This window comes from Piliocolobus tephrosceles, chromosome 14 (assembly GCF_002776525.5).
Source record: "Piliocolobus tephrosceles isolate RC106 chromosome 14, ASM277652v3, whole genome shotgun sequence".
Taxonomy (NCBI): domain Eukaryota; kingdom Metazoa; phylum Chordata; class Mammalia; order Primates; family Cercopithecidae; genus Piliocolobus; species Piliocolobus tephrosceles.
The window spans coordinates 724,201-744,874 of NC_045447.1; the positions used below are offsets into that span (position 1 = coordinate 724,201).

The 20,674-nt window shown below is 56.9% G+C and overlaps 1 protein-coding gene across 2 annotated transcripts in view; it reads left to right on the top strand.

The window, feature by feature from the left end:
- Positions 1 to 20,674, top strand: part of PNPLA7 (patatin like phospholipase domain containing 7) — a 41,103-nt gene that overhangs the window by 14,966 nt on the left and 5,463 nt on the right. For both annotated transcript variants that reach the window (XM_026457530.1, XM_026457531.1), the window contains exons 7-13: positions 1,777 to 1,854; positions 2,591 to 2,796; positions 5,409 to 5,540; positions 6,435 to 6,558; positions 8,565 to 8,678; positions 10,375 to 10,444; positions 19,212 to 19,361. In XM_026457530.1, the coding sequence (XP_026313315.1) occupies positions 1,777 to 1,854; positions 2,591 to 2,796; positions 5,409 to 5,540; positions 6,435 to 6,558; positions 8,565 to 8,678; positions 10,375 to 10,444; positions 19,212 to 19,361 (874 nt within the window). The remainder of the gene's footprint in view (positions 1 to 1,776; positions 1,855 to 2,590; positions 2,797 to 5,408; positions 5,541 to 6,434; positions 6,559 to 8,564; positions 8,679 to 10,374; positions 10,445 to 19,211; positions 19,362 to 20,674) is intronic.

The window sequence follows — 20,674 nt, forward strand, 5'->3', positions numbered from 1 at the left end:
TGCAGTGGTGCCATCTCAGCTCACTGCAACCTCCACTTCCTGGGTTCAAGTGATCCTCCCACCTCAGCCTCCCGAGTAGCTGGGACCACTGGCTCACCACCACAGCTGGCTAAGTTTTGTATTTTTAGTACAGACGGGGTTTTGCCATGTTGCCCAGGCTGGTCTCAAAACTCCTGACCTCAAGTGATCCACCTGCTTCGGCCTCCAAAAATTCTGGGATTACAGGCATGAGCCACTGTGCCCGGCCAGTCTTCTCTCTCTTTAAACAGCTTCTTGTTGTGGGAAAACTCAAAGCTGTATAGAATAGATGGAATAATCTGTGGAGGTGAGTACCTGGCAGCACTCACAGCAGCGGTCATGCCACAGCCCACCTTGTTTTCTCTGCACCCCTTTCATACCGTCCAGGTGCCACCCTTGAAGCAAATCCCATCATCATAACGCATCACTGGTGGATATTTCAGGATTCATCTCTAACCACACACTCTTATCATTTCTGAATACTTAACAGCAATCCTTAAATCCTTAAAACAGCCAAATGGCTTCAGCCGTGCGGTCAGTGTCCCCCTGTCCAGTGGCCTCGTCCGTGTCACAGTCCACTGTGTGGTCCACACCATGGCTGGCTCCCGCGTCCCCCACGTCTCCTGTGTCCCCCGCATCCCTCTCGTCCCCCGCATCCCCCTCGTTCCCTGCATCCCCCTCGTCTCCCACATCCTCCTCGTCCCCCTTATCCCCCTCATCCCCCTCATCCCCTGCTTCCTCCTCGTCTCCCATGTCCCCCTCGTCTCCCATGTTCCCCTCGTCTCCCGAAGGCTCTGACTTTTCTTCTTGCGGCTGTTTCCATCATAGAGGCCGCTTTCTTCTCCTGCAAGCCTCCCAGCTCCTCGGGCTGACAACACACCCTGGGGCAGTGCGGCCTGTCTGTCAGTGGCCATCGTCTGCCTGAGAGCTGGATACGTGGCTGCTCAGATTCTTCTCATCCCCTCCACCTCTTTCTCCGTCCTGTTTGACACACTTGTGGAGATGTGAGATGTTTTTTCTTTTTTGGGGGGAAACTGGCTTCACTCCCTTCACCGTCAGGGTTTGGGAAGTTTAACGATTTGGTTTCAATTAACGATTTGGTTTAAATTAATGATTTGGTTTTCCGTCATCTTCTGAGGTGATGGGTGGGGTGTCTTATTTCATTATCACTGTGGACTAGGGGTTTGTACACCTGATGTTTCAAACCTTTGTGGCTGTGGTACCCGCAGACGCTCCATCATCCTTGGTTTGCCCCAGGGCCTCTCCACAGGCTCTGGGTCCACTGCAACCTCCACCTCCTGGGTTCAAGTGCGTTGGGCACTCCTCCCGGCTCACCTCTGGGAGCTCCCAGATTCCACACTCCTCGTGCCCTGGTGGGCGTCATTCTGTAGGTGGTGTGGAGAAGGTGTCCCACTGCTGGCCATGCCAGCACCACTTATAAAGAAATCACCCTTTCTCCCTGAAATGACATCCTCTTTTACGTAAATTCACAAAAACATGAGTGTCTGTTTCTGCATTTCCTGCCTTGCTGCACTGTTTGGTGTCTGTCTCTGGGCCGATGCCCTGGTTTGGCATCGGTGGCTCTGCAGGGTGCCCAGTGTCCGTCAGGCCCCTGTTGGAGGACGGCCTCGGAGGAGGGCCTTGCCCGGCCTCTGGCCTCACCGCTCGTTGCCCCTGAAGGGCCCAGTGCAGCCTCTGTTCTCTGGACCTTCATTAATGCTTCCTGCCCGTGTTCCCTGAAGCCTGCTCTGTTTTCAGGACTCATCTCTATTGGATGGCCGGGTGGTGCTTCTCCACGTTCCTGCAGGCACGGTGGTGTCAAGGCAGGGAGACCAGGTGAGTGGGGGTCGAGGGGGGTCACTGGGACCACCCAGGGCTGCAGCCCAGTGCCAGGTGGAACACCAGAGGAGGGCCTGGGCTGGGCACCAGTGACTGGGGACGTCCCAGCACCAGGCCACTGCCCCTCTGGGCACCATGGCAGAGCCCCTCCCCTCAGGCAGCCCTGAGCCCCCAGAGCTCAGTGTCCACTTTTGGCTTCTGCCGCACTGGCCCTTCCACTCGCACCTAAGAGTGGGCTGGACAGGCAGATTGGGAAGAGGCCATAAGAGGTCACAGTGGATACAGATCAGTGGAAGTGGCCTCGGAGTAGCTTCACGGGCACATCTGCAGACATGGGACCCAAACGTGTGGCGTGTGCAGGGGCTCAGCGTGGGAGGGGCCGGGCCCCAGGCGAGGCGGTGTGGGACCCGCCCTGCACAGGAACGCTGGGCTGACGCGTATTTGCTGGGGACAGTCAGTATGCGTGCGGGTGCCGGGAGAGAAGGTGTGCAGATCCGAGGCCCGGCTCGCTGCATAGAGCCCTCGAGAACCCAGATTTCCCACAACTACTCATGAAATCACGAAACCGTAGACACTGCTGAAATATTTCCAGTGAAGTCTGTGCCTAGCGCTGGTCAGGTCGGCAGATGGTCTCCCGGCCGAGCCTGGTGGCATTGTCCGCTCTGGGCCCAGAGCTGCCCCCGTCCCTTCCGTGGCCACTCACGGCGCCTCCTGAGCCCTCTGGTGTTGTCAGGACGCCAGCATCCTGTTCGTGGTCTCCGGGCTGCTGCACGTGTACCAGAGGAAGATCGGCAGCCAGGAGGACACCTGCCTGTTCCTCACGCGCCCCGGGGAGATGGTGGGCCAGCTGGCGGTGCTCACCGGGGAGCCGCTCATCTTCACCATCAAGGCCAATAGGGACTGCAGCTTCCTGTCCATCTCCAAGGCCCACTTCTATGAGTGAGTCCTGCGGGCCAGGACCTCAGGGCAGGCCCCAGCCCCGCCTCCCCTGAGACCCCTCCCCGTGTGGCCGGCCTCTTCCTGGTGCTCTCGCCCTCTTCCCTGCTGCTTGCGCCCCCTTCTTTGTGCCCGGCACCTGCATAGGCCCAGGTCGGTGCCCCCTGCTCCAGTGCTCAGTCAGCCGGCCCCGTCTGCCCACAGTGATCTGCCTCACACGGCCATCGCTGTGATCTGCTCCCAGCTGTGTTCATTTATCACCAGTCAGTTCTGGGGCTGTCCAGCTTGGCTCAGCAGGACCCACGTTGGGGCGGGGCCGGGCGTCAGGGGCCATGAGCCTCCCCACCCCTGCAGCCTGGGCTGTTGTGTTGGGAGCTGGTGATGTGGAGGTGGAAGGGCAAGGCAGTGGGTGAGGACGCGGCTCTGGCTCAGGGGCAGAAGCCCCACTGACATGTGTCCCTTCTTGGGGCAGAATGTGCCTGTGTCGCCTTCCAGGCTCTGGGCTGGAGACATCTGTTCACTTGCCCATGAGTCTCAGATTCGGCCCCTCCAGGCCCAGAGCTGCCCTCAGCCCACCTGTGGGCTGCCTGGCAGAGCCGCCACGTCTTCCCATCCACGGTGCTGGGCGTTCTGCTCTGTCAGGTCCAGAATCTCCTGGAGCCTGGGGTTCGGTTTAATCCCAGCTCTCACCTCTGGCGGCTTGAGCCGTTGTGTGTGTGTTTTGTGGAAGGGCCTCCGCACCCCCGTAGGCCAGATGTCTGCCGTGGTCTCAGAGCTCTTCTGCCTGAGTGGTTGGGCAGGGGGAGCGGTCAGGAGCCTGAAGGTCAGTGAAACTGCAGCAGCTGAAGAAAGCGGGTCGGCTGAGCGCAGCGGCCCAGGCCTGTAATCCAGCAAACAGCACCGCGCCAAGCTCTGCTTCAGCCTGGGGACCCCGAGCAGGGCAAGGGGCAGGGGTGGGGGCAGCGGGGCCCTGGCACTGTTGGGAAGGGCTTTCTGCATGGCCTCTGTCTTCCCGGCCTGGCCTGAGTGGCTCCAGCTGGGTCCCGATGCTGGGTGCCCTGAAACCGCAGCATGTGGATGGGGAGACTGAGGCTCCAAGTCCCGGTCCCTCCACCAGCAGGGGACCCTGGGTGGAGCTGGACCTGTCTCCCTCCTGAGCGTCCCCAGCTGCTCCATGTCGGCGGCACCAGGGAGATAGATGCTCAGGACGGATGGCAAAGAGCAGGGACAGGAACCACCCAGGGCAGAGCTCAGGGCCCTTGCCCCCTCTTAATGCAGCTCAGTCCCCCGTGCTGTGTGTCTGTGTGTGTCTCTGTGTGTCTCTGTGTGTCTGGATGTGTCTGTGTGTCTGCATGTATGCATGTGTCCATGTGTGTCTCCGTGTGTCTGTGTGTGTCTGTGTGTCTGCTTGTGTCTCCGTGTGCCTGCGTGTGTCTGTGTGTCTGCATGTCTGTGTGTGTCTCCATGTGTCTGTGTGTGTCCATGCATGTCTCCATGTGTCTGTGTGTATCTACATGTGTCTGTGCATGTGTCTGTGTGTGTCTGCGTGTCTGTGTGTCTCCGTGTGCCTGCGTGTGTCTGTGTGTCTGTGTGTGTGTCTCCATGTGCCTGCGTGTGTCTGCGTGTGTCCATGCGTGTCTCCGTGTGTCTGTGTCTCTGCGTGTGTCTGTGTGTCTATGTGTCTGTGTCTACGTGTCTGCATGTGTCCATGTGTGTCTCCGTGTGCCTGTGTATGTCTATGTGTGTCCGTGCGTGGTGTGCCTTGCAGCCATCACCCCAGCCAGCGTCCCGGGGCTCCTCCTCCACCTCCAGGACTGTAAATGCCACACTCATGCCCTTCAAGCCCTCACCCAGCTGCTGTCTTGCCAACTCCCTAGCATCGAAGGGGCTTCCCCCACCTCCTGTGCAAAGTGGATCCTGATTCCGCGTTTGCTCTTCCTCCTGCTTTTGCCTTCTGAGGAAATGGCAGCTCCACCTGCCTGTGGCTCGGGCTAGGCCTGGAGTCGCCCAGCGTCACTCTCACGCCTGGTGCAGGTTGCCACACGTCCCACCTCGCCATCGCCCAGAGCCGCTGCGCACGTCCCTGCTGCAGCCCTCACCCTCCGCAGTCTGTCCACACACGACCACTGGGGAGAAGACAATGTTCCCACGTCAGAGGCCCCAGCCACCCTCCACGCACCCAGGAGAGCCCCTGTGCTCTCGAGGCCCCATGTGGTCTCTCAGCCTCTGCCTCTGCCGGTGCCCTTCATGGCACTCACTGCCAGCCACAGTCGTGGCCCACGTGTGCATTATGCACCTCCTGATGGCATGTGCAGTCCCCTGCCAGGACCGCAGCCTGACATAGGGCCCGTGCCCAAGGGGCACTCACGGGTGTGCCAGGAGGGGACATCCTTAACAGCTCCTTAACAGCTGCTGGCCACCAGGCACGTGGTGGGCAGTGCTGTGCCCTGGGGCAGGCAGCTGACCAGGGCATGCCCCATCCCAGCCCCTGCCAGTGGTCTCTGCCCTCAGTGTGGGGTGGGGGTGGCGGGTCTCATCCACTCCCGAGCACTGTGGCCCTGGGTGAAGGGTAGGGCTGGAGGGATGGGCGGGAGTGACTCTGGGCTGCCCGGCAGAATCATGCGGAAGCAGCCGACCGTCGTCCTAGGCGTGGCGCACACCGTAGTGAAGAGGATGTCGTCCTTCGTGCGGCAAATCGACTTTGCCCTGGACTGGGTGGAGGTGGAGGCCGGACGAGCGATATACAGGTGAGGCCGTGGGTGCCACACACTCAGTGTCCACGCTGCCCTGGCGTGCAGGATTCGGGGGTGGGCAAAGCATAGTAACCATGGAAACCACACATGGAAGTTACCATGGAAACCACACACGGAAGGCTGGATTTTCCCAGCCCCACCCCAGCTTAGCTTGGAAACACGCTTCATGGCCTCCTGGATTTCGTGACACCCACACATGCTTGGACACAGCCAATGTTCCACGAGCATCTCCCTGTGTCAGTATATTCAAGCCCATGCCATCCCTTTAAAAGCACCCCACTGGCCAGGTGCGGTCGCTCATGCCTGTCATCCAGCACTTTGGGAGGCCAAGGCAGGTGGATCACAAGGTCAGGAGTTCGAGACCAGCCTTGCCAACATGGGTGAAACCCTGTCTCTATTAAAAATACAAAAATTAGCTGGGCGTGGTGGCACGTGCCTATAATCCCAGCTACTCGGGAGGCTGAGGCAGGAGAATCGCATGAACCTGGGAAGTGGAGGTTGCAGTGAGCCAAGATGATGCCATTGCACTTCAGCCTGGGCGACAAAGCGAGACTCCATCTCAAAAAATAATAATTAAAACCAAGAAAATTGTAGAATATTTATTCATTTAAAACAACCCATGCCTGTTAACATAAATATTTTAAAATAAAAAATAGGTTTTTCCAAACAAAAATATGCTGTTGGGAAGCTGGGTTTGGGGGCTGAGGCTGGGGGTCCAGGGCTGCAGGGCCTCTGTGTCTCCCGCAGGCAGGGGCTGGGGGTCCAGCGCTGCAGGGCCTCTGTGTCTCCCGCAGGCAGGGGCTGGGGGTTCAGGGCTGCAGGGCCTCTGTGTCTTCCGCAGACAGGGGCTGGGGGTTCAGGGCTGCAGGGCCTCTGTGTCTCCCGCAGGCAGGGGGACAAGTCTGACTGCACGTACATCATGCTCAGCGGCCGGCTGCGCTCTGTGATCCGGAAGGACGACGGGAAGAAGCGCCTGGCCGGGGAGTACGGCCGAGGAGACCTTGTTGGTGTGGTAGGTGCTGGGCCCTGCTCCTGCCTCCCTGACCTCTCCATCCCTCCCAGGGCGTCCTGGGTTCTGGCCTGGGTGTGGCCTGGCCAGTTACTCAGGGGAGCAAAAGCCCTGGGAGTGGACGGCAGAAGTGATGCCCTGTGGCTGCTTTGCTGTGAGTCCCAGGCTCTGCCTCTGCTGGGGGCTCCTGGTACCTATCCTGGCATCCGGGCGCACTGGCCCACCTGCCTCCGGGTGTCCCTTTTTTTTTTTTTGAGACAGAGTCTCACTCTGTCACCGAGGCTGGAGTGCAGTGGCCGGATCTCAGCTCACTGCAAGCTCCGCCTCCCGGGTTCACACCATTCTCCTGCCTCAGCCTCCCAAGTAGCTGGGACTACAGGCGCCGCCACCTCGCCCGGCTAGTTTTTTGTATTTTTAGTAGAGACGGGGTTTCACTGTGTTAGCCAGGATGGTCTCGATCTCCTGACCTCGTGATCCGCCCGTCTCGGCCTCCCAAAGTGCTGGGATTACAGGCTTGAGCCACCGTGCCCGGCCTCCGGGTGTCTCTTGAGGTATGGTAGCAGCTACAGCCAGTCTGGGCCTCCTGGGGCCATCCAGCACAGCAGGCCCCTGCATCCTGAGCGAGTCGGGGCTGCCCAGCTCGAAGGTGCCGCGGCCTGGGGCTTCTGCCGATTTGTGTTAAGTTTTTTTGTTTGTTTGTTTGTTTTGTTGTTTGAGACGGAATTTCCCTCTTGTTGCTCAGGCTGGAGTACAATGGCATGATTTCGACTCACCGCAACCTCCACCTCCTGAGTTCAAGCGATTCTCCTGCTTCAGCCTCCTGAGTAGCTGGGATTAAAGGCGCCCGCCACCACACCAGGCTAATTTTGTGTTTTCAGTAGAGACGGGGTTTCTCCATGTTGATCAGGCTGGTCTTGAACTCCCTACCTCAAGTGATTCACCCACTTCAGCCTCCCAAAGTATTAGTATTACAGGCATAGGCCACCACTCCTAGCCTGTGTTAAGTTTTTTTTTTGAGACAGAGTCTCACTCTATCGCCCCGGCTGTAGTGCAGTGGCACAGTCTCGTGCACTGCAACATCCACCTCCTGGGTTCAAGCAGTTCTCTGCCTCAGCCTCCCAAGTAGCTGGGATTACAGGCGCCCGCCACCACACCCAGCTAATTTTTTGTATTTTTAGTAGAGACAGAGTTTCACCATCTTGGCCAGGCCGGTCTTCATCCATCCACCGGGTGAAGGCTCATACACCTGGCCAGATGCTGGCAGGGAGGCCTCAGTGTCAGATGGCCGGGCTCCCACAGGTTCTGAGGGACACATCTTAAAAAGAGGTTTTTTCCAGGCCAGGCACAGTGGCTCATGCCTGTAATCCCAGCACTGTGGGAGGCCGAGGCGGGCAGATCATGAGGTCAGGGGATCGAGACCATCCTGGCTAACATGGTGAAACCCCGTCTCTACTAAAAATACAAAAAAAATAGCCAGGCATGGTGGCGGGCACCTGTGGTCCCAGCTACTCAGGAGGCTGAGGCAGGAGAATGGCGTGAACCCAGGAGGTGGAGCTTGCAGTGAGCCGAGATCGCGCCACGGCACTCCAGCCTGGGTAACAGAGCAACGAGACTCCGTCTCAAATAAATAAATAAATAAACAAACAAACAAATAAATAAATAAATAAAAAGCTGTTCTCCAAAGGCATTTATTTCTTCGGGAGAGCTGAGACTGCCCTTGTTCCAGCCTGTGGTGTCTGATGCCTGTGTCTGTGACTTGCCTGGGTTGCAGGGACCACCTTTGGCTTCTGGCATGTTCCAGTGGTTCTGACAACATGCCACATGCCAGCACTCACTGACTGCCTCCGCCTTTCGGTGTGGAGGGTGTGCGGGAGCCTTGGGCTCCCCTCTTGCTTTCTGCATGCCTGGGCCATATGTGGCTCCGGCAGGCACCAGAGGCCGTCAGGGACAGGCCCAGCTGGCTCGGCCCTCCCAAGCCTGCGGCCCCAGCAGTCGGCTCCTCTCCTCAGGTGGAGACGCTGACCCACCAGGCCCGGGCGACCACAGTGCATGCCGTTCGGGACTCAGAACTGGCCAAGCTGCCGGCAGGAGCCCTCACATCCATCAAGCGCAGGTACCCACAGGTGAGGATGGCGCAGGTAGGGCACGGAGCAGATGAGGGCACGGAACAGGTGAGAGTGGAGTGAGTGAGGGCAGAGCGGGTGAGGCCGGAGCGGATGAGGGTGTGGATGAGGGCAGGGCACAGGTGAAGGCATGGAGCATGTGAGGGTGCAGAGCAGGTGAGGGGGTGGAGCTGGTGAAGGCGGCACAAGTGAGGGCGCCCAGCAGGTGAGGGCAAGGCACAGGTAAGGATGTGGAGCTGGTAAAAGCGTGGGTGAGGGTGGTGCGGGTGAGGGTGGCACAGGCCATGTCCCAAGCTGTGCCCTGAGTTGTGGTGATCATTCGGTCCACGTACATGTGGATGGAAAACCACCTGGAGGTGCAGTCTGAAGGAGGTGAAGATCAGAGCCCAGCTGGGTGGGGGCCAGGAACAGTGGGCAGGAATACTAGAGAGGTGCCCGGGCTGCTTCCCAGGACAGTCGCACAGCTGCCTTCTTCGTGCTCTCTACTTGTGAGTGACGTGGGTACGGCAGAGGAAAGGGAAGTGACTCTGGCTCTGAGATCTGGAGGAGGACAGGGCAGGCTGCTTGCAAGTACAGGGTCAGCGGTGAGGAGAGCGCCCAGGAAGGACCAGCCGAGGGGCCTGGAGGGCAGGTCTGCGGCTGTTCGTCAGCAGCCAGCACACGGATCCCAAGAAGTTCTTCACTTTAGAACAAATGGAAAGGGGGTGCAGGTGTGGCCCCCAGCATGTTGCAGGGCCTTCTACGGCCAGTGCCTCTCACCGCCCCTGGGGCTCACCCTGGGAGGCCATCACTGCCCTCCCTCCACTGCCTCCCCTCAGGTAGCGCTTCTCCCACCCACAGTTCCTGGGCCCTGGTTCTCCCGCCCGCAGTTCTTGGGTCCTGGTTCTCCTGCCTGCAGCTCCAGGGTCCTGGCGCTTGCTGCAATTGCCTATTTATGGACCAGGAGAGCCTGGCGGAGCGTGTGAGTGCAGCTCACAGGGCTGGCAGGCTCTGGGGCGGCAGCCACAGTTGCTAGGAGCAGCAGGGAGCCAGGCCACTCCTCCATCTGCTTTGTCCTGGCCTGCAGGGCGGGCCTTGTCTTCCTGAGCTCCTCGGAGCAGGAGCCCTGACCCACCCTTTAGAGGCCGCTGCAGGGCTCCATCCAACCAGCAGCTTCTGGGGGACAGTATGGGTGGAGCCAGTGAGTCCACTGTTGTGGGGCCAGCTTTACTGTACAGTCAGCCCCTGGGCAGGGTCCCTGCAAGCCAGCGACCCCTGGTGTGGGGACCGTTTGGTCCAGTCGGGACGAATGTCCCCAACCGTGCCCTGAAGCTGGGTTGGCACCCAGGAGCAATGGCCACAATGAGCCCTCAGTTCCAGAGAAGCCTGCCAGCCTGCCCTTATCCTGCCTTCAGGGTCATGGGTGGCTTCCCCTGGAGTTGTCTGCCTGCCCTGAAGTGAGAGTGAGGCTGGCCTGAGCTCACGGTCACAGGGGACATACCCCTTGTACCTGCTGGCCTGGCAACCGGGAAGGCGCCGCACGGCTTTCCTGGGCATCGTGAAGGCTCCTAGGCCTGGACAGCCATGGCCCGTGCAACTCAGTTCATGGAGGTTTTGAAAAGCAGATCCAGTGCCATTTGCTGAGTCTCGCTGTTGTTGAGCATCACTGTCTTTGGTTCCCAGCGTTTCTCGGTTTAAAATGTGTGTCTGCCTGCAGGTGGTGACTCGGCTGATTCATCTCTTGGGTGAAAAGATCCTGGGCAGCCTCCAGCAGGGACCTGTGACAGGTGGGTCACCTCCCCCAATCCAGAGTCTCCTGGGAGCCCCCACCCAGTCCTGGAGAGCCGCCCACCCAACCCATAGCCCTGCCCTGTCCTGTTCTGGAGCCCCGCCTAGCCAGCCCATGGCCCCACCCCATCCTGGAGCCCCGCCCACCCAGCCCATGGCCCTGCCCTATCGTGTGGCCCCACCCACCCAGCCCATGGCCCTGCCCTGTGCTGGAGTCTGACTCACCCATGGTCTCACCCTCCCCCTGGAGCCCCGCCCACACACGGCCCCACCCACATCAGAGCCCCGCCCACCCATGTCCCCCAACCCACCTGAGAGCCCCACCCACCTGAGCCCAGTAATTTTGTCAAACTGTGTCTCCATGTAGGCAGCACTGGAGGAAAGCTCTGCTATAAGTGAAAGATGAAATGTGATATATCTCCCTCCTATTTTCGTCAGCTGATTGGAAAAAGGAAACAGGGTGAAACCTCCGGAAATGATATTGGTGGAACAGAGCTCAGTCAGTGCCCCGTGGAGCTGAGAGTGCTCTCTCCTGTGCTAAGCGTGGAAAGCGAGAGACTGTTCTAGAGTGTTGGGAATTTAGTTTTTCCTGCTCCAGCGTATTCATCCTTTCCTAGTTCTGAGGTGTGCTTTTTCCGGAGCCACTGTTAGCTCTCAGGCCGTCCTCTCTCACCGGGTCCCGCATACTTGAGGACTCTGACCATTTATCTCTGGTGGACAGCATTTGACCCCAGACCCCCTTGCCGTTCTGGGAGCTCCTGTCTCCTGCCTCCCACCTCTGTGCCTGCTGCTCTCTGCCTGGAGCCCTCAGGAGAGCCTGGCTGCTGCCGCGTGTCCTGCATCTCCATCTCATCGCAGCCTCCCCGGCCTCTCCATCTCATCGCAGCCTCCCCGGCCTCCCCATCTGCCTAGCACTCTCAGCTCCCTTTCCACTTCCTTTTTCTCCTCTGCGCTTGTCACCTCGATACATTGCATGACCTGTCACCTGCCTCTGGTCCCGGTGTGTGAGCTGACTGGGAGCAGGAGCCTGCGCCTGTGTTCACACAGTGACGTGTGCACAGCATTGAACATCTGTCCAAGAAGCAGATGGATGCACAGAGGGCCACACAGAGGCAGCAAAGTGTGAGCCCCACTCTAGGGTAACCCCATCTTCATCTGAGTCCCTCTGCAAAACCGTTTCCAAACAAGGTCACATCTTGCGATTCTGGGTGGACATGAATTTTGGGGGACACTGTCTAACACGTAATGTGACTCTTCACTCTCTGCTCACCTACACCATGAATTTTAAGTGAGTTTCTTGTAGAAGGTGTCTGGTTGGATCATGTATTTTTCATCCCTTCTGACAATCTTTATCTTTTGTGTGTTTATACCGTAGATACATAGTGTAATTATTTTGTTGGGAGTTACGTCTTCCATTTTATTGTTTTTTCTGTTCTCACATCCCCCACTGTTGTTAAACACTACTGTATTTTCTCTTTTTATTTTAGAAATGGGGTCTCACTATTTTGTCTAGGTTGGAGTACAGTGGCTAGTCACAAGTACAGTCATAGCTCCCTGCAGCCTCTAACTCCTGGGTTCAAGTGATCCTCCCCCCTCAGCCTCCTGAGTCACTGAGACCACAGCTGTGAGCCTCTGCGCCCAGCTTTTCTGTCTTCTTTTAGGTTACTTCAGCTTTTTTGAGTATTCCATTATAATTATCAACTGTGGTTTCCTTGAAGTCTCTTCATATGGTATTTTCAGTGGTCACTCTAGCAATTGCAGTGTCCACACCTAGCTTATCCTTGTCTACTGACAGCTGCATCCCATCACTTTCAGTGGGACATGGAGAACTCACCGTTGTTCAGTCACTTCATCCTTCCCCGTTTATGATGTGGTTGTCTTAACTATTACCTCTGTGTGCACTGAACCCCACCCCCCAAAAACACAGGGCTACAACTTTCACTTTAAGCCGTCAAACATAATTTTTAAAACTTGGGAGATGCTCACCCAGAGTCACTGTCCTCCTCCTCTTCTTCTTTAAAACTTGGGAGGAGAACAGTCCGTGATGCTCACCCAGAGTCACCGTCCTCCTCCTCCTCTTCTTTAAAACTTAGGGAGGAGAACAGTCCATGATGCTCACCCAGAGTCACTGTCCCTCCTCCTCTTCTTTAAAACTTGAGAGGAGAACAGTCCGTGATGCTCACCCAGAGTCACCGTCCTTCTCCTCCTCTTCTTTAAAACTTAGGAGGAGAATAGTCCGTGATGCTCACCCAGAGTCACCGTCCTCCTCCTCTTCTTTAAAACTTGGGAGGAGAACAGTCCGTGATGCTCACCCAGAGTCACCGTCCTCCTCCTCCTCTTCTTTAAAACTTAGGGAGGAGAATAGTCCGTGATGCTCACCCAGAGTCACTGTCCTCCTTCTCTTCTTTTATTTGCAGCATCTCAGGTTTCCTTCTGGGCTCGTCTCTTTGCTGTTGCAGAATCGTGGTTAGCGGTTCTTTCAGAGAAGGTCTGATGGCCACAGATCCGCTTGCTTTCCCTCATCAGAGAATCTGAGAATGTCTCTGCATTGCCCTCATCCTGAAGGGTGCTTTTGCTTGATGTATTAATTCTGGTTTGGCAGAAATACAAAGTATTTCAGCACTTTTAAAATGTTGTGCCACTTCCTCATGATCTCTGTTGCTTTTTTTTTTTTTTTTTTTTTTTTGGGGGGAGTCTGGCTCTGTCGCCCAGGCTGGAGTGCAGTGGCACAATCTGGGTTCACTGCAAGCTCCACCTCCCGGGGTCACGCCATTCTCCTGCCTCAGCCTCCCGAGTAGCTGGGACTACAGGTGCCCGCCACCATGCCTGGCTAATTTTTTAAATATTTTTAGTAGAGACGGGGTTTCACTGTGTTAGCCAGATGGTCCCGATCTCCTGACCTCGTGATCCGCCCACCTTGGCCTCCCAAAGTGCTGGGATTAAAGGCGTGAGCCACTGCACCTGGCCGGCCTCTGTTGCTTCTAATGAAAGATCCAGGTATTCAGATGTTCTCCAGTAGGTAATGCATCATTTTTCTCTAGCTGTGTTCGAAACTTTTTTGACCAGGCACAGTGGCTCACACCTCATCCCAGCACTTTGGGAGGCTGAGACAGGAGGATTATTTGAGCCCAGGAGTTCAAGACCAACTTGGGCAACATAGTGAGACCCTGTCTCTATGAATAAAATTTGAAAAATGATCCAAGCATGTTAGCAGACACCTATCGTCCCAGCTACTCAGGGGGTTGAGGGGGAGGATCATTTGGGCCTCAGAGTTCCAGGTTGCAGTGAGCTACGATCACGCCGCCACAGTCCAGCCTGAGCAACAGAGCAAGACCCTGCCTCAAAACACACACACACACACACAAAACGATGTTTTTCTCTGTCTTTAGTTTTTAGAAATGTGATTTGGAAGTGTCTGAGCATGAATACTTTGGATGTATCCTGTTTGGGGTTTCTTCGTCTTGGACCCGTAGGTTTATAGCTTTTAACACATTTTGGAAGTGTTCAGTCTGTATGTCTTCAAACGATTCTTTCACCTGTGGACGCCTCCACCTCTTCTGGAAATAAAGTGACGCAAGTGTTAGACCTCGCGTTATTGCCCTCAAGGTCTCCGGGGCACTGTTCATGTTTTAAATCTTTCTCTCTCTCTGATGTTAAGATGGAATTGTTTCTTTTGATCTATCTTCAGGATCTTTGGCTTTTTGTCATCTCGATTCTGCTTTGAGGCCTATCAGAGTTTTAAAAAATTTTTCTGTCATTGTGTTTTGGTTCTTCTGTAGGCCTCCTGTTTCTTTGCTAGGACGTTCTCTCTTTGTCTTTGTTTCGGGAGTGTTCAGGATTGCTGGTTCTAGCTGGTAATAACGGCTTTATTGTCCTGGAGAAATAATTCCGTCCGTGACATGCGGTCGTTTTTATCTGTGGACTGTTTCTGCTGCTCTGGTTCAGAGTCTCCTTGCTCTTGGCGTCCCAGTCACTGTGGATGTGGCTTGGTCACTGTAGACCCGTCCTGGTCACCGTGGATGTGGCCTGGTCACTGTGGACCCGTCCCGGGCACCCTGGTCACTGTGGACCCATCCCGGTCACCCTGGTAACTGTGGACCCGTCCCGGGCACCCTGGTCACTGTGGACCTGTCCCGGTCACCTTGGTCACTGTGGACCCGTCCTGGTCACTGTGGATGTGACCTGGTCACTGTGGACCCGTCCCGGTCACCCTGGTCACTGTGGACCCGTCCCGGTCACCCTGGTCACTGTGGACCGTTCCCGGGCACCCTGGTCACTGTGGACCCATCCCGGTCACCCTGGTCACTGTGGACCTGTCCTGGTCACCGTGGATGTGGCCTAGTCACTGTGGACCCGTCCTGGTCACACTGGTCGCTGTGGACCCATCCTGGTCACCGTGGATGTGACCTGGTCACTGTGGACCCGTCCTGGTCACTGTGGACCCGTCCTGGTCACTGTGGATTTTGAGTCCTGATGTTTTGCATGTTAGACTATGAGACTCTGGTTCCCATTTAAGTCTTCAATTTCCCTGTTGGTGTGCTTGTATTCACAGGGCATGTCTTGGCCGACATTTGTGGAGTGTGGTTTGAATGTGAACTGACCCTGGTGTGCCTACTGGGTGCTGCCCAGGCCCAGTGTGAAGGCTGCATTCTGTGCCGTCTTCACCTCTCAGAGCTGCACACCTGACTCTGGCACAGGCTGGGTCTTCATGAGCAGATTCGGAGGCTTTCTTGGGCTCCTGCCTCTAGTTGGCAGGGGGTGGGGCCTCTTCTGCTTTCTCTGCAGGAGGTGGACAGTTGGGAGGCATGTTTGCTGGTCGGGGTGGACAGTCGGGAGGAATGTCTGCTCGTCAGTGGGGGACAGTCGGGAGGGATGTCTGCTGGTTAGGGGGTGGACGGTCGGGAGGGATGTCTGCTGGTCAGAAGGTGCACAGTTGGGAGGGATGTTTGCTGGTCAGTGAGTAGACAGTTGGGGGCAATGTCTGCTAGTCAGGGGTTGGACGGTTGGGAGGGATGTTCACTGGTCAGGGGGTGGACAGTTGCAGGGGATGTTTGCTGGTCGGCGGTAGACAGTTTGTGGGGATATTTGCTGGTCAGTGAGTAGACAGCTGGGGGAGATGTCTCCTGGTCAGGGGGATGGACAGTTGGTAAAGATGTTTCCTGTGTGGGCAGTGGAGAGTTGGGAGGATGCTTGCTGGTACAGGGGTGCATAGTTGGGAGGGGCGTGTGCTGGTGCTTGCTTGGTGCCAGTCAGTGTGGCTGGAGGCAGCTCCCATGGGGAGGGAGTGACAGACCCCTCTGTCTGTGGCAGCCATGTGGCTGGGAAGTGGACTCTGCTTCTTTCTTGGCCTGAGTCGAGTGGTTCTTCCATGAGTCCGAGGTCCCCGACCAGCCTGCCTTCCTCTACATCCTTTGGAGTCTTGTGAGAGCTGCCTCGAGCTGTGTCCCTCTCCGATCGTGACTGGTGACAGTCAGGTGGCCTGTGTCTGCGCCACCTCCCTTCTGGCCCAGAGCCAGAACCTCACCAGTGCCTTTTCCCAAGGCTAAGGCCATATGGAACCAGCAATAGCCTCTCCCATTCTGCCTGAAATGAGGACTGTGACACCTCAGTCCATGGAAAGGCGAGAGGAAGGGGATCCCCAAGGAAAAGCTGCAGGAACAGTAAGTCCACATCAGACTGCGAAAGCAATGTTGAGGCCGAATCTCGGGACGAGGAGGCGGTTCTTCGTCTTTCTCTGCTCAGCAGCACTTTGGCGTGTGTGTGTATTATTTGCTATCTGGGAGTTATTTCCTCCTGATTATAGAAGCCACATGCCTTCCACTTAGCGCCTAGAGGCAGAGAAGCATCATCTGGCCCGAGTCCCCTGCTCCTCCTGTGTGGCCGAGGCTCAGCTGCGGGGGGAGCTGAATGCACGCGGTGAAGGTGATGCTGGGGATGCCTCGTGAGGCATGCTGGGTCGTGGTGGTGCCCGGGCTCCTGAGACTCCCCTGACAGGCAGGTGGAGGCTGGATGGGACGGCCTCTCAGGGAGCCAGCTGGGGGTGGTGAGAACTGGAGGCTCTGTGGCTAGCACAGTGGGTTCCGTGCCAGTGTGGTTGGTTCCCCAGAGGAGCAGAGGCTGCCAGGAGGAACATGTGTGGAGGTTTATTTTGCTTCATTTTCTTGTCTGTCGTTGTGGAGTTTTATCACAAAGGCTGTGTAGGTCGCACAAAGACCTACGAGCCCCCGGGCAGGAGATGAAGACGTGGCGCCTCCCTCTTACAGCTGCTCAGGTGGTGCTAGGCGCCAGTGCCTAGTTCTTTTCCTGCACAGACAGCTGCACACGTCAGGCCGAGGGCAGAGTCCTTTACTGGTGCTGCTGGTTGGGTATTTACTCCAGGGCTGGGGTCCCCTGCAGGGGTCCATGAGCCCCACGGCGACACACGGCCAGCCCTGCCCTCCAGGCCTGCAATTTGGTCCGCTCAGGTCCAAGCGCTTATCCTGACCAGGGTCCCATGTAGATGCCTCTGCACGTCTCCAGCGCTGCACGTCACAGCCCTTGGCAGAGCGGGGTGCGGTCTGTGAACAGCTGGGGATGCAGCTGGGCTGTGCAGCCTCCACGCAGAGATGAGCACAGGACACTGAGCCCTTGGCAGACGTTGCGCAGCACCCAACCCTCCATCCCTGGCTTACCTGCTGGGGGCACTGGGCCCCATCGGAAGCTGGCACCATGCTCAGGAGGCCAGTCAGGAAAGATCCCTCTCCTAGAGCTGCAGTCGAGTTAGGTCAGGGACGAAATTAGACCGAGAAGGCAAGAGAGATGGCTCAGAAGAGGGTGGGGAGGGGCAGGGGCACGCAGGTGGTGGGGCAGCCCTCCCTGAGGAGGTCAGGACCCTTGGGGCCAGGCATAGAGCTGTGTGGTGTGGGGGTCACCAGCAGCCCTCAGGGACCGCAGATGGGCAGAAGCTGCAGACTTTGGCTTGTTCTGAGTGGGGAGGGGCACCGGGGGCTTTGAGCAAAAAAGGCTCCTGGCGGACTTGGGCATTGAAGGTCAGCTCTGGCCACTGTGCACAGAGCCTCCTCTCAAGAAGGCAGCTGAAGCCACCCCAGGGCTGTGTGGTGGAGGCCCAGTGCTCCCGGTGATGAGATGGACTGAGGGCAGGGACTGAGCGTTGGTGGGTCGGGTGGGAGCCTGGGGCCAGAGGTGGGGGCCGAGTCCGAGGGAAGATCTGGGGCTGTGTGAGTCTTGGACACTCATTCAGGATGTTGGATGGGCAGCATCATTTATCTGTTTCTGCCTGCATACAGGTACAGGTGCTTTCGTTTGGGGAGGCCTGGAGTATTTATGTAATAATGGAATCGTATTTATAAACCACTCTGCAGCTTCCCTGCCCAGCAGCGCGTCATCAGCTGTTTTCCTGTGAGCACCACGGTTGCTGGCTGTGCGCTGGTTCCCTGAGCCATGTTCCCTGTTCACAGGCTCTTACCTGCAGTGCTGCCACGGCACCGTGTGCATCCCGGGAGCTTGCAGGCGTCCGCTAGCCGCCGTCTGCAGGGAGTGTCCCTCAAGCCCTCCCTTGTTCTGTGTCCCCAGGTTTGCTCTCCTGGCCTCTTCCCTGACCACGCCTCATCCCCTTACTCTGACCGTGGCCAATCAGGACCTGCGTGTCTGGTTGATTTTGGAAGCCGCCTCACTGGGGACGGGAGGCATAGGCCAGGGGACAGCCTGTGGGAGGGCTGGGCCATGGGGGCTGCAGAGGAGGAGTGTCCATGGTACCTGGATGCAGCAGACCCTCGTGGGCAGGAGCATGGCTGGTGGTGCGGTGGCCTTGGGAGTGGTGAGGCCGTCCCCTCAACCTCTTCCGTGGAAGCAGAGAGGTCACTCATCACGTGGCTTCCAGTAAAGAGGGCCTGGGACCCTCGGGGGACCCTCAAGTTCCCAGACTCCCGGTCCATGTCCTTGCCGTTGTGCTGGCCGAGGGGCCCCTCAGCCCACGTCGGGGCCAGGGAGAGGGTCCTGCCTGTCTGGGTGTGCCCCCATGGTGGGCCCTGGAGGCTCCAGTCTTAGGGAGAGGAAAGCCCAGTCTGCCTTGACCTCCTCACTGACGTCTCCAGGGTCTCCAGGGCCTGGCCCAGGCTTCCCGGGGCTGCGCTGTGCTCCCGTGGTTTCTGGAGTCCCTTGCAGATAACAGACAAGAGAAACACGCCTGTTGATCTCTAGCCCGTGAATTGTTTACTGTTTCTGGAGTGAGTGGTGGAAAGCCCTGCGCAGGGTTGGTTCAGAGGATGAGGCCTCACCTGGTGAGTTTGTCTAGTTTACTCCGATGAGGCCTCACCTGGAGAATTTGTCTAGTTTACTCCGAGCCTCATGTTCCTTTCAGTCGCTCCCTGAATCGCTGTCTTCAGTGGGTCAGGACGAATCCACTGCCTGGGCCTGGGCCTAGGCCTGGGCCTGGGCCTGGGCCTGGGCCTGGACCGGTGCTCGTCAGGCCTGCTGTGTGGGGCCTGGGGGCGCTTGCAGGTGTGGACTGGCAGCTCATCAGGAAGAGCTGGGGAAGGCCTGAGACCAAGACAGCCTCCGGCCTGGAGGGGGCATGAGGCCAGGGAGCCTCTGAGGGCTGGGGGAGGCATGAAGTCCAGGCAGCCCCTAAGGGCTGGGGAGGCACAAGGCCCAGGCAGCCTCTGGTGCTGCTGCGTTGCTCCTGGGCAGCCTGGGGGGCCACAGGGCATCTGGAGGCATCTGCGAGCGTCTGGGCTGTCCAGCTGACGTGGGTTGTTTGCTCCACAGGCCACCAGCTTGGGCTCCCCACGGCGGGCAGCAAGTGGGACTCGGGGAACCCGGCTGTCAATCTGTCCACGGTGGCCATGATGCCCGTGTCAGAGGAAGTGCCCCTCACCGCCTTCGCCCTGGAGCTGGAGCACGCCCTCAGCGCCATCGGTAAGCCTGGGCCTCGCGGTCTCCAGCCGTCCTTGGGTTCCGGGCCTGCTGGAGGGGGCGTGCCGGCTGCCCTCCGTCTTCGAGGGGACGCGGCGGTGGGTGGCCAGGGCTCAGGTGGGGTCAGTGTTCGGTAGCGTTTCCAAATTCCTGGCAGCTGTTAAATCTGGGGATTCGGAGACAAGGAGTTGAATTTCCTGAGAACTCAGAATTCTGCCATATTCAGGTATTCTGTAATCTTTGCAACATTTTATTTACAAGTTTCCATGTGATTATAGAGACCATGATAATAGAAAGTCAGTTTTCTGTGGGTTTAGGGTTATACTGAAAACTTCAATGTTGTCTTGGCAAAATAATGCAATAATAATGAATGTGGCCGGGCATGGTGGCTCATGCCTGTAATTCCAGCACTTTGAGAGGCAGAGGTCAGCAGTTCAAGACCAGCCTGGCCAACATGGTAAAACCTCATCTCTACTAGAAATACAAAAATTAGCTGGGCGTGGTGGTGCATGTCTGTAATCCCAGCTACTGGGGAGGCTGAGGCAGGAGAATCACTTGAACCCGGGAGGTAGAGGTTGCAGTGAGCTGACATCACACCATTGCACTGCAGCCTGGGTGACAGAGTAAGACTCCATCTCTAATAATAATAATAATAATAATGATAATGCAATGAATGTTGTATAATTGTTATGAAACAATATATTGTGACAAGAGTATTTCAGAACCATGTGAAAATGCTCTCTCCTGATACAGACATTTGGTAATAGAAAACAATAAATGCAAAAAATGTATAATGTAGAAAGATACTATAAACATCTAATATTTAAAAGTTATTCTCAGCCAGGTGTGGTGGCTCATGCCTGTAATCCTAGCACTTTGGGAGACTGAGGCGGGCAGATCACCTGAGGTCAGGAGTTCAAGACCAGCCTGACCAACATGGTGAAACCCCATCTCTACTGGAAATACAAAAATTAGCCAGGCATGGTGGTGGGCACCTGTAATCCCGGCTACATGGGAGGCTGAGGCAGGAGAATTGCTTGAACCCAGGAGGTAGAGGTTACAGTGAGCCAAGATCGCACCACTGCACTCTAGCCTGGGTGACAGAGCAAGACTCTATCTGAAAAGTAAATAAATAAAAGTTACTCTCAAAACAAAATTTTAAAACACATAAAGCATGGATTGCCTTGTCTGATGACCTTGACTGTCATTACATGACACATATTCCCAGTATATGCAGAAAATCGTACTCATTTCCAGTGACATCAGTCAGAGTATTCCGGGTGCATCCAAAAATGTCTTCTAGCTGTGCAGTGGAG